The following is a 15051-nucleotide window of genomic DNA, read 5'->3' on the forward strand; positions in this document are numbered from 1 at the left end:
CTAGTCAAGGCTATGGTTTTTCCAGTAGTCATGTATGGATGTGAGAGTTGGGTGAAGAAGGCTGAGCGCCAAAGAATTGATGCTTTTGAACTGTGGTGTTGGAGAAGACTCTTGAGAGTCCCTTGGACTGCAAGGAGATCCAACACGTCCATTTTGAAGGAGATCAGCCCTGAGATTTCTTTGGAAGGAATGATGCTGAAGCTGAAACTCCAGTACTTTGGACACCTCATGCGAAGAGTTGACTCATTGGAAAAGACTCTGATGCTGGGAGGGATTGGGGGCAGGAGGAGAAGGCGACGACAGAGGATGAGATGGCTGGATGGCATCACTGACTTGACAGACGTGAATCTGAGTGAACTCCAGGAGTTGGTGATGGACAGGGAGGCCTGGCGTGCTGCAATTCATGGGGTCGCAAACAGTCAGACACGACTGAGCGACTGAACTGAACTGAACTGAACTGAACTGAAGTGACTTAGCAGCAGCAGCAGCAGCAGCAGCATCTGTGGCTAATATCTAGATTAACTGGTCTTTTCTCTCAATTCATTAATAGAATTACTAAGCCTATATCCCTCAAAAGTCTTGTAACACGCTATTTTAGTGCTCAAAAGTAGACTTTCTTTTTCTTACTCCTACAACAGACCTACACATTGTGATCTGGCTTCTTGGCTCTTTGCTCCTGTGACCACTATGATACCTGCTCTCCAACACCTCCCTAGTATCTCATTCTGCTCCTGGAACTAAGGCTCATGATTTTGAATCTTAGACTTAGAGCTCACTATAGACTTAAAACCAGTTTTTAAGAGGACATAAAATTCAGGGGCCTGAAACTGGCAAAACAGTCCCTTCTATTTTAGAATAAAGACAAATTTGGCTATATCTAGGCCATATTTTCTCAACTCACTGATAAGGTATCTTTTAGTATGATATATAAGTTAAAATGTCATCTGTTTTTCCTTTTGATGATCTAATTCTAGGCTTTTGTCCAAAATTTGATTTCATCTATAGCATTTGTGCCAAAACACAGTAATGCATTTGTCTAAATCTCAAAAGTTTCTGTGCAAGATACTTCTGATGGGACTTCCCTGGCAGTCCAGTGGTTAAGACTCTGTACTTCCACTGCAGGAGGCCTGGGTTCCATCCCTGGTTGGGAAACAGATTAATGTGGCAGAAAGCAAAGAAGAACTAAAGAGCCTCTTGATGAAAGTGAAAGAGGAGAGTAAAAAAGTTGGTTTAAAACTCAACATTCAGAAAACTAAGATCATGGCATCCGGTCCCATCACTTCATGGCAAATACATGGGGAAACAATGGAAACAGTGAGAGACTTTATATTTTTGGGCTCTAAAATCACTGCAGATGGTGACTGCATGCATGAAATTAAAAGACATTTGCTCCTCGGATAAAAAGCTCTGACAAACCTAGACAGCATATTAAAAAGCAGAGACGTTATTTTACCAACAAAGGTCTGGTCTAGTCAAAGCTATGGCTTTTCCAGTAGTCGTGTTATGGATGTGAGAGTTGAACTATAAAGAAAGCTGAGCACCCAAGAATTGATGCTTTTGAACTGTGGCATTGGAGAAGACTCTTGAGAGTCCCTTGGACTGCAAGGAGATCCAAATTAGTCAATCCTAAAGGAAATCAGTCCTGAATACTCATTCGAAGAACTGATGCTGAAGCTGAAATTCCAATACTCTGGCCACCTGATGGAAAGAACTGACTCACTGGAAAAGACCCTGATGAAGATTGAAGGCAGGAGGAGAAGGGGACAACAGAGGATGAAATGGTTGGATGGCATCACCAACATGATGGAAATGAGTTTGAGTAGGCTCCGGGAGTTGGTGATGGACAGGGAAACCTGGCGTGCTGCACTCCATGGGGTCGCAAAGAGTCGGACACAACTGAGTCACTGAACTGAACTGTGCAACCAAAAATAAAAGATATATTGGCTGGAAAAGTAGAAACACAAGAGGTACAGGGCAAGATTAACAACAGTGAAAAAAAATTCTCAAAACCATTATCAGATATAATGTTAAATAAAAATAGCAAAAAACAAACCTCTCTGAAAAGTATGGTCTTAATTATGTAAAAAATACATACATATTTGTATTAGTTAGTGTTAGTCGCTCGGTCATGTCTGATTTTTGGCAATCCCATGGACTGTAGCCCACTAGGCTCCTCTATCCATGGAATTCTCTAGTCAAGAATACTCAGGTGGGTTGCCATTCCCTTCTCCTGGGGATCTTCCCAACCCAGGGATTGAACCTGGGTCTCCTGCATTGCAGGCAGATTCTTTATATCTGAGCCACCAGGGAAGCCCCATATACATGTACATGTATGGGAAAAAAGACAAGAAAGAAAAAAATTAGGACATTAACATTTTTCTGTAGTGGAAATTATAGGTTACTATAATTTCCTTATATTTTTCCATGCCTTCCGGATTTTCCAAAAAAGCATATATTTATTTTTAAAAGAAGGAACAAAAGTTTAAGATTGTAATAATATATCAAAAGCCAAGCTTTGGGAATTTTTTGAACTGATTTTTCCATGTACATCATTTGAAAATGAATATCAAAATTATATAATTATACCCCCCAAATAATTAAAGTGATATGAGATTTTCTCCATTTACCAGAGTTCCTCTTTCTCTTCCTTCAGGCTTTGAATATCTACTCCCAAAATTGGTACTTTAGGCACAAGATCTTTACAGGTATTTTCATTTGTAATTAAATTAGCAGCTGCAGTTTTTTTCCCTATAGTAAAATGATTTGATTGCTCAAATTCTTGTAAAAGCTTCAAGACCTGTTAAGTACAAAGACAAATATTCTATTTTGCATACTCTTATATGTGACTGTAAAAAAGTATGTTGATTTCATTACATGCTTAAATGATTACTAGCTTAAATAACACACACTGCATCCAAATTGAAGTCTTATTCCAATTTAACACTTTGCAGTTGTTACCTAATCTAACCCATTTTTACCATGGGCATAGGAGTGCATTAAGTCCACGGTTTTTAGAAAAGAGGGTATTTTGTGTCTCTGGGATTAGAGTGCTGTTTAGGGTTGTGCTCTTTTAACAAGTAAAAAGATGTGTTACCCTATTAGAGCTTCTGCATTATTATCACAAATTTCTGTTCTCAAGTTTAGAGTGTACTTCATTTATTCAAAAGCAATAATATACTTGCAAGAAAACATCAGAAATAATATTAGCTATACATGACAGAGAACATAAGTCTTCCAATCAGATTTTACTTGTTTGGAAACACTCGAACATGTAAGGACTCCCAGACTATTGTAGTGATTCTCAGATTTTAGCTAATAAGAGTATCACCTAAGGAGTTAAAAAATGTGGTCTCACATCGCCACCCCACTCCTGAGATTCAGGTCAGTGGTATGGGCCAGGAAATGGGAACGTGCACTTCAAATAAGTCTCCCAGACAATTCTGATTCCAGCGGATGCTTTGAGAGTCACTGCTCTGCTCTGTAGTTCGGCAAAATATTTGCTCAGGTTTTGTTGTTTTGTTTTTTGACAAACAGATTCCTTTCCTCAAATGCACATTTTCACGTAAAATGAATGCATGCTTCCAGAAGGCAGCAGAAAGGGTGGATGGGGGATAGTTCTAAGAATGGAAGATGAATCTCCATTCAAGTATTGCATGAAGAGAGACTACAACCTGTCTGACTCTCATTCTGAGCCTCTCTGAAAATGCAAAGTTTTTATAGTTATTATTAATATGTTTGATTCTAAGAACACAATCTAAAGATCAGTTTAAGTTACTTTAATGAATCTTTTTGATCTTCTTGGCCCTTTCAATTTTCTGAAGAAAAACCACAGTGTGTGATATGTGTTATAATCCCATAAAGCTGTATATATAATCTCATATGGATTATAACCTCTCCACAGGAGAAATCTGGTCTTACACTGGGCCTTAAGAGGTGGGAAGATACAGACAGGTGGAGAAGAGACTATACCATATTTCAAGCATGATCAATATGGTCAAAGGCATAGTGTGTAACTGAGCAGGGAGTATTTTTGCTCAAGTGAAGAGGATGGTCTTCCTGGAGTAGAGGCTACAAGATGAGGAGCTGAGGAAGTAAGACAAGACTGAGGGGAGGGATCAGATTATGAAGAGACCCGAAAGACAGTAATTTTCTTAACGAACTTGTGTAACTTTTGTGAACAGGAAGACAGATTCCAAAATGCTATTTAAATCACTGATTTTTATAGTCATTGTAAAAATTTAAACATTACAAATAGTCAATGTTAGTTTCTTAAGAAGTAAAGAAAGTCAAACAGACTTGACATTCTAGCAAAGTGAGAATTGCTGACGGTTTCTAAAGTGGAAGGTGACCTTGACACTAAGCACTTTCTAGGTATTTTGGATTCTCAAATGACCAAGTCACTGGATATTATAAGTGGTCAGCTTTGCTCTTTATCATGAAGAAAGTTAAGTCCACCGGACCCTTCTTGGCACAGATGTTGTGGAACAGGAGTAACTCTGTTCCACAGGCTCCTCCTTACTAAAACTTCATCCTGGTGACATAGCTCAATCTCATAACCAGCCATGTCGAAGTACCATAAAGCATTCAGTTGATTGTTCCACTTTCTGCTTAAGGCCCTAGAGGAGGGAGGGCAGAGCTCAGGCTAAGAAACACCAGGCAACTTGGTACTTGTTCATTATTCCAAGTCTGGGTCCCTATCTGTAAACTGAGGACGCTGGCCTATGTGAATACACCCTCTTCTGGCTCTAAAATTCTGTGGCCCAAATAAAACAACAGCTTATAAAACAAGGGCTTCAATAAATACATAAAATACAAGTTTTAGTCCCTCTTAGCAAGACTCGGAGAAGGCAATGGCAATCCACTCCAGTATTCTTGCCTGGAAAATCCCATGGGAGGAGGAGCCTGGTAGGCTGCAGTCCATGGGGTCTCGAAGAGTCGGACACGACTGAGCAACTTCACTTTTACTTTTCACTTTCATGCACTGGAGAAGGAAATGGGAACCCAACCAGTGTTCTTGCCTGGAGAATCTCAGGGACGGGGGAGTCTGGTGGGCTGCCATCTATGGGGTCGCACAGAGCTGGACATGGCTGAAGCGACTCAGCAGCAGCAGCAGCAAGACTATCTTTAAGTCTAAAGCACTCTATGTTCTAAAGAGAAACTAGAAAATCATTAAAGAATCAAAGCTGCAAAACTGAAACTTTTAATGAATAAAAGTTTGATGGGAAATAGAATACCCATAGTCTCAAAGTGCCTCCCCACAGATAGTTATTAATTGCAAAGGGAATTGTAATAAATTTATAGTGGAGAAATCCGACAGATAGTACCTTACCCAAAGTAAATATAACAAAAGGATATCCTTTTTTGTTCTGATACAATGCACTGAGAAGGATATAGCATCACTTCTACAGTATTCTTGCCAAAATTATGTAATCTAAATTATATTGTGAGGAGACATGAGAAAAACCCAGATTGAGGGACATTCTTGAAAACAAATGCTTTGTACTCTTCAAAGAGAGCAAAACCATGAACAACAAATAATGAGGAGCTGTCACAGATTCAAGGAGCTTTAGAGATATGACAGTTAAATGCAATGTATGGTCCTGGATTGGACCTTGGACTAGGGGAAAAAATGTCTTCTGCTATAGAGTGGGACAATTGGAGAAATTTGAATAAGAGCTATAGATTATAGTACTATATTAATATTAATTTCCTGATTTTGAGACTTGTACTGTCACAAAAAGATGTCACTATTTTTAGCAAACATATGGAAATATTTGGGGTTAAAGGAGTATTAGGTCTCCAACTCACTCCCAGGGTTCAGGAAAAAAGTATGTATGTTTGTGTGTAGAGCAAGAGCGAGAGAGATTGATAAAACTGAATATGGTACCATGTTAACATTTGGAGAAGTAAAAGTATATGGAGAATCTTTATACTATTTTGCAACTTTTCTGTAAATCTGAAATTATTTCAAAGTAAAACGTTTTTTTAAAAGAGAGGGAGAGAAAGTCCCATCATCAGGATAGTGATCTGGATCTCTGGCTTTATATTATATTCTCCTCACTTCCTTTCATTCTTTATGTTAAGTTTTCTGACGAGATTTCGAGAGATAAGATCCTTTAGTTGCATATTGTGATGAAAATGCATCTTCCTGACAAGGTCCCACAAACAAAGCTGAGATGTAGGCTGTGCCAACATATTACCCTACTAGCTGGACCTTTCTCTCCCTAGGTCACATATTATTTGATCTGTGCCCCAGTTCCTCAGCAACTTACTCTGTGATTTCAGAGTAACAACTTCAGATAGGATAAATTAGGCCTTGATTTAGTCATCTACCTCACACATTGCATTAAAATATAAATCAACATATTTCAACCATTGTGTTCAAGCCTTTAGTCCTTCCTACCATTTTAATAAACATAAGAGAGTAACTGAGGGTGGGAACTTTTAACCAGGAGTTGGTGATAACCTAATAAGTAGGACTCTGGAAATTACATAGCTGGCAACCTCTCTATTTAGTGTTGCACTGACCCTAATCTGGCAGTGCCATTTTTATATTTGGGGAATTTACTAGAGTTGGGACATTACACCATTTTCCTAATTGTAAGTTCAGTATAATTGGAAAAGATGCCCTTTTTTTAGATTATCTAAATTTATTTATTTATTTTTTTAAATTTATTTTTTATTTATTTATTTTTTAAACTGCTGGTGGTTTTTTTCTTTTTTTCATTTCACATATGATATTATACATGTTTCAATGCCATTCTCCCAAATCATCCCACCCTCGCCCTCTCCCACAGAGTCCAAAAGACTGTTCTATACATCTGTGTCCCTTTCGCTGTCTCGCATACAGGGTTATTGTTACCATCTTTCTAAATTCCATATATATGCATTAGTATACTGTACTGGTGTTTTTCTTTCTGGCTTACTTCACTCTGTATAAGAGGCTCCAGTTTCATCCACCTCATTAGAACTGATTCAAATGCATTCTTTTTAATGGCTGAGTAATACTCCATTGTGCATATGTACCACAGCTTTCTTATCCATTCATCTGCTGATGGACATCTAGGTTGCTTCCACGTCCTGGCTATTATAAACAGTGCTGCGATGAACATTGGGGTACACGTGTCTCTTTCAATTCTGGTTTCTTTGGTGTGTATGCCCAGCAGTGGGATTGCTGGGTCATAAGGCAGTTCTATTTCCAGTTTTTTAAGGAATCTCCACACTGTTCTCCATAGTAGCTGTACTAGTTTGCATTCCCACCAACAGTATAAGAGGGTTCCCTTTTCTCCACACCCCTCCAGCATTTTTTGGTTGTAGACTTTTGGATAGCAGCCGTTCTGACTGGCATGAAATGGTACCTCATTGTGGTTTTGATTTGCATTTCTCTGATAATGAGTGATGTTAAGTAAGAAAAGATGCTTTAAGTTTTTAAAGTTGAAGACATTTTAGTAAACCTGTTTGGTTTTGCTTTTTTTTTAATTGTGATAAAATATATAAAACTTATAAACTTTTAAAACTTTTAAAACATATTAAAACTTATAAACTTATAAACTTTTAAAACTATTAAAACTTATAAAATTTTAAAATATATAAAATTTACCATCTTAACCATTTTTAAGTGTACAGTTCAGTAGTATTAAATATATCCACATTGTTGTGCAACCATTACCACCATCCAACCCCATAACTCTCTTCATCTTGTAAAACAAACTCTGTACTTATTAAACAACAACTCTCCAATTCTTACCTCCCCACAGATCCTGGCAACTACCATTCTACTTTCTGTCTTTATGATTTCTGACTACTCTAAGTACCTCATATAAGTGAAATCAAATAGTTATCAGTCTTTTTCTGACTGGCTTATTTCACTTAGCATAATGCCCTCAAGGTTCATCCGTGTTGTAGCATACTGCAGAATTTCCTTCTTTTTAAGGCTGAACAATATTTCATTATATGTATATACCATGTTTTGCTTAATCATTCATTCATAGATGGACACTTAGGTTGCTTCCACATTTTAGCTATTGTGAATAATGCTGCTTTCAACATGTATGTACAAATATCTAAGTCTTTCTTTTGCATATTTATCCAGAAGCAGAATTTCTGGGCTATATGACAGTTCTGTTTTTAAGTTCAGCTTTTACATAATATTAGGGCTTCCCTGGTGGCTCAGACAGTAAAGAATCTGCCTGCAATGCAGGAGACCTGGGTTTGATCCCTGGGTTAGAAGATCCCCTGGAGGAGGGCATGGCAACCCACTCCAATATTCTTGCCTGGAGAATTCCACGGACAGAGAAGCCTGGTGGACTACAGTCCATGGAATCACAAAGGGACGGACACGACTGAGTGACTAAGTACAGCACAGCATGTACTCTAAAAACTAAGCCATTGGGAAGCTTCTTTAAACTAAAAAATTCATAGGTTAATCCTAAGAGTAAGGTCCTGGCTGAAGTTTGAATATTTACCCTGAAATACAGCTTGACTTATAATCCACACCATGTGGCAATTTGTTCCATAATAATAAAAGAAACTCCGATTTCCAACTCATCTCTTACTAAAATTAGTTTCCTTTTATGTCATCTTTATAAAGACATGTCATACATAGAATGTCTAAATACTTTATAATTCAATCTCACCTTTGTTTCTAATTCAGAATTCTCTCTTTGTAGCAGGTTATATGCTATCAAAAATTGGTCTCTGTCTTCTGCTGCACCTGGAAGACTTTGAATTTCATGATAAAGGCATATAAGTTCTGACTTTGATTTTTTCAATTCCTGATTAAGAAATTACAATATTTAGTAGAACAAAACAAGGCTTTCCATAGAAAATGTATACTACTGCTAAAAAGGAATCTTTGAAATGATTCTGACAACTTTTTTGCTTTAAATATTTTAATTTATACTCTAGCAGACAAATTCCTTTCTCTATTATAGTTAAAGAAAGGATTCCTTAAGTCAAAAATTAAGCATTCTTTTTCTAAATTTGTCTTTCTCTTTTAATCTTCTTCCTGCTAAAAAAACAAAACCAAAAACCACCCAGAAATTTAACACGAGGAAGCTCAAAGAGCCAAGGCAAGTGAGCCCAAGAGAGAGCCCAAGGCTCCTTCTCATAGGGGGCCTATGTCTGGGTACTGGGGTCTCTACTCAGAGCTTGGCAGTACAAGCTGGTACAGAATTAGGTAGTTTCAGAAGCTAGCAGCAACCGGCCCAGAGCAGGTTTCTATACAGGGACAACCCAAACAGGGCCAGGGTGTGTAAGAAGTGGTATTTACTGGTCTTGTTAAAGAGCTCTTCTCCACAGGCATCAGGGAACTGGGCTCCATAGGGCCTCTAGGAGGCCAAGTCTAAGGCCCCAGCTCTGCACTAGGTGCCCAGGCAGCGGGAAGCAGTCCTGGACCAGCCATGGCTATGAAGGGTCACGTGCCATTAGCATTCTTAATATCTATCATTGATAGCTTCAAAGACTTGGCTTCTATTTATCCCCACTTTATACACTTTAAGGTGTGCAGAGATAAATTCTTCAGCAATTCCTGCATTTGTTATATTACCTGCTTTAAAATGTATCCTTTTACAGTTACACTTTTATAGATCAGGTGCTATGTTGTTCCCCCTTAACCTTATGACAACCCCATGAGGTAGGGTTATTGAAACTGAGGCTCAGAGAATGTAAATGATCTGCCTAAATTCACATAGCCAGGAAGTGATAAAGCTGGGATTCAAACTGACTGACTTCAAACACCACTCTTCACGACAAATTATGCTGCCTTACTTAATGCATATTCAGTGACTTAACTAGAGATTCCTCTAATCCTCTGATTTTTTTCCATATTCATGAGAGAAAACACTTTAGTTAGATGTAGATTCTTATTAAATTTCTGTATTGATGACATAGAATATGCAGCATTTGACTGGTGGATGACAGGGCCCAAGAGCCAGGCTGTGGTGTAGCTTCCTATAAAAGGAGCAGATAACATAAAATTTACTTTATGGTGCTTCCCAGGTGGTGCTAGTGGTAAAGAACCTGCCTGCCAATGCAGGAGACATAGAGAAACAGGTTTGATCCCTGAGTTGGGAAGATCCCCTGGAGAAGGGCATGGCAATCCATTCCAGTATTCTTGCTGGAAAATCCCATGGACAGAGGAGCCTGGCAAGCTACAGTCCATAGGGTCGCAAAAAGTCAGACATGACTGAAGCAACTTAGCACAAAGCATGCAATACTTGTTACTATTCCCAAAGGCTTGAGATCAGAAAGGGAGGAAAGTGTTGCTGAGGAGAGAAGGTAGGGAGTGGCCATCCAAAACCATAGTAAGAGGACAAGTGCTATCAGTGTCTTACCTCATTCCATGGAAAATTCCTATCAGTCATCAGCATGAGATTTAGGGCACTGTGCTAGCTCTCACCCGCCCTGCAAACTGATTGTCACCATCCTCTGAATTAACGATCTAGACTTCCATGAACTCACTTCCAAGTCTCTCTTCCAAATATAGGCTGGTTAGTCTCCTGACAGACCTTTCCAAGATGGTATTATCAGCAGTTAAAAGGAGAGACAAGTCAGGGACTCTACAACCATCATAATAATCAAATCCCTTATACTTAAAGGACTCTTTTTGGCTAGTGCTGGAACTCAGCCTGGAGAAACAACAGTCACCCTATTATTCCTAATATAAATAATATTCTATAGCTATAATTTATTTTAAAATAAAAATAAATAATATGAAATCCCTAAATTGCAAATGCAAAAAGAGGAAAATAACATCCTAAATGGCAAAATACCTCACTTTCAACTTCCAAAGTTCTCTGCTCAGTATTAAGATTAGATGTCAACTGCTCTTTTCTTTCTGTCTCTTCTGACAACTCACTTTCAAATATTTCAATTTTTTCTTGGCTCATTTTCAATATCTGCAAAAAGTATTTTAGATAATTAATTCTATATATTCAATACAATAATCATGTATCTTATAAATTTTGACAATACTTTTCTGCCTAACTCAGTTATAAAGTCATATGGAGAGAGATGAGCCTGGCAAAACTAGATCATGGTACCATAGCTCATAAGATGGGTTTTTCTCTCTGAGCCTCTTTTTCTCAGCTGTAAAATGGAACTAATACCTGTCTAATGTACATTATAGCCATAAGAGCAGGAGTCATCCTTACAATTTCAATATAATAGTTTATTCTAAACACAATTTTAAAGGGCTCCTTCCTGAATGACTAATCCTGGAAGGTTTTCTATAACCAATGATCACGATCATAGGATGTAAACTTACCATTCTTTTTGCCTATTTTGGGGACTTCTCTCGTAGTTCAGTCGGTAAAGAATCTGTCTGCAGTGAAGGAGACCAGGGTTTGATCCCTGGGTGAGGAAGATCTCCTGGAGAAGGAAATGGCAAGCCACTCCAGTATCCTTGCCTGGAAAATCCCATGGACAGAGGAGCCCACCAGGGCTGCGTTGCAGAGTCAGGCACAACTGAGCAACTAACACTTCGTCTATTTTCAGTAATTCTTAAGCATCCTTATAGAGTCTGCCTCATCTGTATTACAAAATGTAACTGAAAATCATCTTTTAATTTCGTACATCATTCAAATCTTGCACTTTCACTGTCTCTTGACCTTTCATACTGGTTTCTCATCTCTTTCTATCGGATAATTCAGGCCCCAAGAGGGAAATCTTAATCCAAATAAACCATCAGCTAAAATATATACATATATTTACTATTTTTTTAAAATGCTGAAAAGATAACCTACATTTCTTAAGAATCTCTTCTGGAGGCTACAGCCTTGAAACCTCCCCTACCAGCAATTCCATCTTTTATCTGGCTTTGATCCTTTGGAGAATTGCTTTAAGATATATTTCAGTCCTTGCTCTGTTTGGCAACTTAACCAAAGGGAACAAGCGCTATTAGAAAAACATACTACAGAATCCTGATGATTCTGAATTAATCAAGTTGATAATTTACCTTATTTTTTTTAACTTTTATTTTTTGTCAAACTTTGAACTTTTTATTTTGTATTAGGGTATAGCCAGTTAACAATGTTGTGGTAGTTTCAAGTGAACAGTGAAGGGACTCAGCCATACATATATGTGTATCCATTTTCTCCCTAACCCTTTCTCCCATCCAGGATGTCACATAACATTGAGCAGAGTTCCATGCGCTATACAACAGGTCCTTGCTGGTCATCCATTTTGAGTTTAGCAGTGTGTACGTGACCTTCCCAAACTCCCTAATTATTCCTTGTTGGTGCTGATTGGCCCAGTAATAGAATTAAATGCAAAGGAGGTTTATGAGTATTTAGATGTAATTTAGGAACAGGAGACACCAACATTGATAATACTTATTACTGCTATTCAGAATTAGGTTTCAACAGAAACTTCAAGTTGAACTTTTAAATTCAGAGATAAAAATATTCCTTTGCTAGGCTGAAGAAAGGAAATAATGGATTTTTATCTAATCAAATTTGGGGGAAAGTATCCTGGAGTTTGCTTATATTCCCAGGTTCATAACTTACTGAAAGACTATATTAACTTAACCTACAGATTAAAAAAGAATCCATTAGTTCAGTAAAGTTGGTTATCAATAATTTATCTTCATGTTAAATATTAATAAAGTAGAAATATTAATAGAAATTCCACATTGATGATTTGGGAGAAATGGGGAATGCTACTGGAAAAATGGATACTGAAACCTAAGTGTAGCTTTTACATATCCTCCTACCTAGCGGTATGAACAAAAGACCTACTAAAGAATCATGTTGACTTCCTAGCAGGAACGCACGAGCATACAGGAAAGAAAATATTTTATCCCCAGGTCAGCTTCTCCATGTTGTTCAGCTGCTATCTGCACTGATTAATGTTTCTGCACATCCACACATGACATACTGATGCATTCAACACTCAAGAGTCTACTTAGCCCTGCCCATACACTACCTGAGATGACCGAGGGCCAAGTGCAGAAAATGTTTTTTCAACTCTTAAATATGAATGCTCCGCCCATTTCTTTTGTTTTCTCTATACAAGAATGCCATGTACTTAAGTGCTATAACTTCCAAGAGAGAGCTTTTCAAAACGATATATACTTGAAATTTACCATAATTTGTGGCATACTAAATACAGCCATACATTTAGGTGATTTATGTATTTCATGAGACTGATGATCAAAGTTTAAAGCAGAAAAACACAGGAAAGGGACCACAATCCTGTGAGAAACAAGCAATGGACATAGCGATCTCTAGGCAACTGAAGGGAGCCTACCTCATCTGTCAGCCAGCAGTAAGCAAAGAGGAGAATGACCAGACTTCTAGAGGATCACCTCACTGGCACAGGGTAGCTGCCAACAACTCCGGAGAACCGTGTAACAGCTCAGAATCTTCCACCTGCAGTGTTCTACTATCTGAAGTGTTCAGTTCAGTTCAGTTCAGTTGCTGAGGTGTGTCCGACTCCTTGAGACCTCATGAATTGCAGCACGCCAGGCCTCCCTGTCCATCACCAACTCCCGGAGTCCACCCAAACCCATGTGCATCGAGTCATCTGAAGGGTGGGGGCCATCTAACACTCTGAGCCAGACTGTATCTCCCAGGCACCATATGACAAGAGTGACTGCTATCCCCCACCCTCCACCCCCAGCACATGCTTGTGCCATGCTGTCCTCTCTCATGGGCACAGTCAAAGGAGATGGCGGATGCAGGCGCTGCAGAGAATAAAATGCTGCCGGGTCATCACCTCCAGACAGGGACGTGCTCAGTGCTGGGTGTGCTGTAGATCCCACGCATTATAATATGCTCCCTCTATGAATCCTGATGAGAGTTGGTATGATGTAGAAAAGGGTCTCTAAGGCCAGACAGACCTGGATCAGTTCCTGGTTGTGCCTCTTACATTATCAAGTTCCTCTACTCAAGTATGAAACAGAACATACCTACTTACCTTGGGGAGGGCTGTTATAAGGATTCAGTTCAGTTCAGTCACTCAGTCGTGTCCAACTCTTTACGACCCCATGAATCGCAGCACGCCAGGCCTCCCTGTCCATCACCATCTCCCGGAGCTCACTCAGACTCACGTCCATCGAGTCGGTGATGCCATCCATTCATCTCATCCTCTGTTGTCCCCTTCTCTTCCTGCCCCCAATCCTCCCAGCATCAGAGTCTTTTCCAGTGAGTCAACTCTTCACATGAAGTGGCCAGAGTACTGGAGTTTCAGCTTTAGCATCATTCCTTCCAAAGAAATCCCAGGGCTGATCTCCTTCAGAATGGATTGGTTGGATCTCCTTGCAGTCCAAGGGACTCTCAAGAGTCTTCTCCAACACCACACTTCAAAAGCATCAATTCTTCGGCACTCAGCCTTCTTCACAGTCCGACTCTCACATCCATACATGACCACAGGAAAAACCATAGCCTTGACTAGACGGACCTTAGTCGGCAAAGTAATGTCTCTGCTTTTGAATATGCTATCTAGGTTGGTCATAACTTTTCTTCCAAGGAGTAAGTGTCTTTTAATTTCATGGCTGCAGTCACCATCTGCAGTGATCTTGGAGCCCCCAAAAATAAAGTCTGACACTGTTTCCACTAAAACAAGATCATGCATGTGACCGATGTGATAAATACATCATGACTACTTTTTATTCCTGCCAGATACCTAGCATATCTTCCATTTTAAGCATCTTCTGGGACATCCCTGGTGGTCCAGTGGCTAAGACTTCACGCTCCCAATGCAGGGGGCCAGGTTTAGTCCCTGGTCAGGGAACTAGATCCCACATACCGCAAGTAAGAGTTCACATGCTGGAGCTAAGCATTTTCTTTGAGGATATGCATACTAGTAGCACTAAGACAGCCTATTTAATGGTAAATCTATCTGCATGTAAAAATGAATAAAGAACACAAGTCACATATGGAGGAGTCTGACTTAAGGGAGTGGTTTTCTAAATTATTTGTCCTTTTGAAGTTACAGAGCTTCTCGCTTCCTTTTATCTTCAGAAGAATTCTTATGGAGAAACCGCAGAGTGCCCACAAATGGAGGTGTCTCTGGCTGATGCGGAGGTAGAAGACCTAGAGATGTGCACCT

At 39.1% G+C, this 15051-nt stretch overlaps 1 protein-coding gene across 1 annotated transcript in view; it reads right to left on the reverse strand.

Moving 5' to 3' along the window:
* The window catches only part of CCDC30 (coiled-coil domain containing 30), a 69902-nt gene extending 59013 nt beyond the window's left edge, over nucleotides 1-10889 (reverse strand). The window contains exons 1-3 of the mRNA XM_068965539.1: nucleotides 10773-10889; nucleotides 8637-8774; nucleotides 2628-2797 (exon numbers count right to left, since the gene is read on the reverse strand). Of these exons, the coding sequence (XP_068821640.1) occupies nucleotides 2628-2797; nucleotides 8637-8774; nucleotides 10773-10889 (425 nt within the window). The remainder of the gene's footprint in view (nucleotides 1-2627; nucleotides 2798-8636; nucleotides 8775-10772) is intronic.
* Between the last annotated feature and the right edge of the window lie 4162 nt (nucleotides 10890-15051).

This window comes from Capricornis sumatraensis, chromosome 2, assembly GCF_032405125.1.
Source record: "Capricornis sumatraensis isolate serow.1 chromosome 2, serow.2, whole genome shotgun sequence".
In the NCBI taxonomy this organism is placed as follows: Eukaryota; Metazoa; Chordata; class Mammalia; order Artiodactyla; family Bovidae; genus Capricornis; species Capricornis sumatraensis.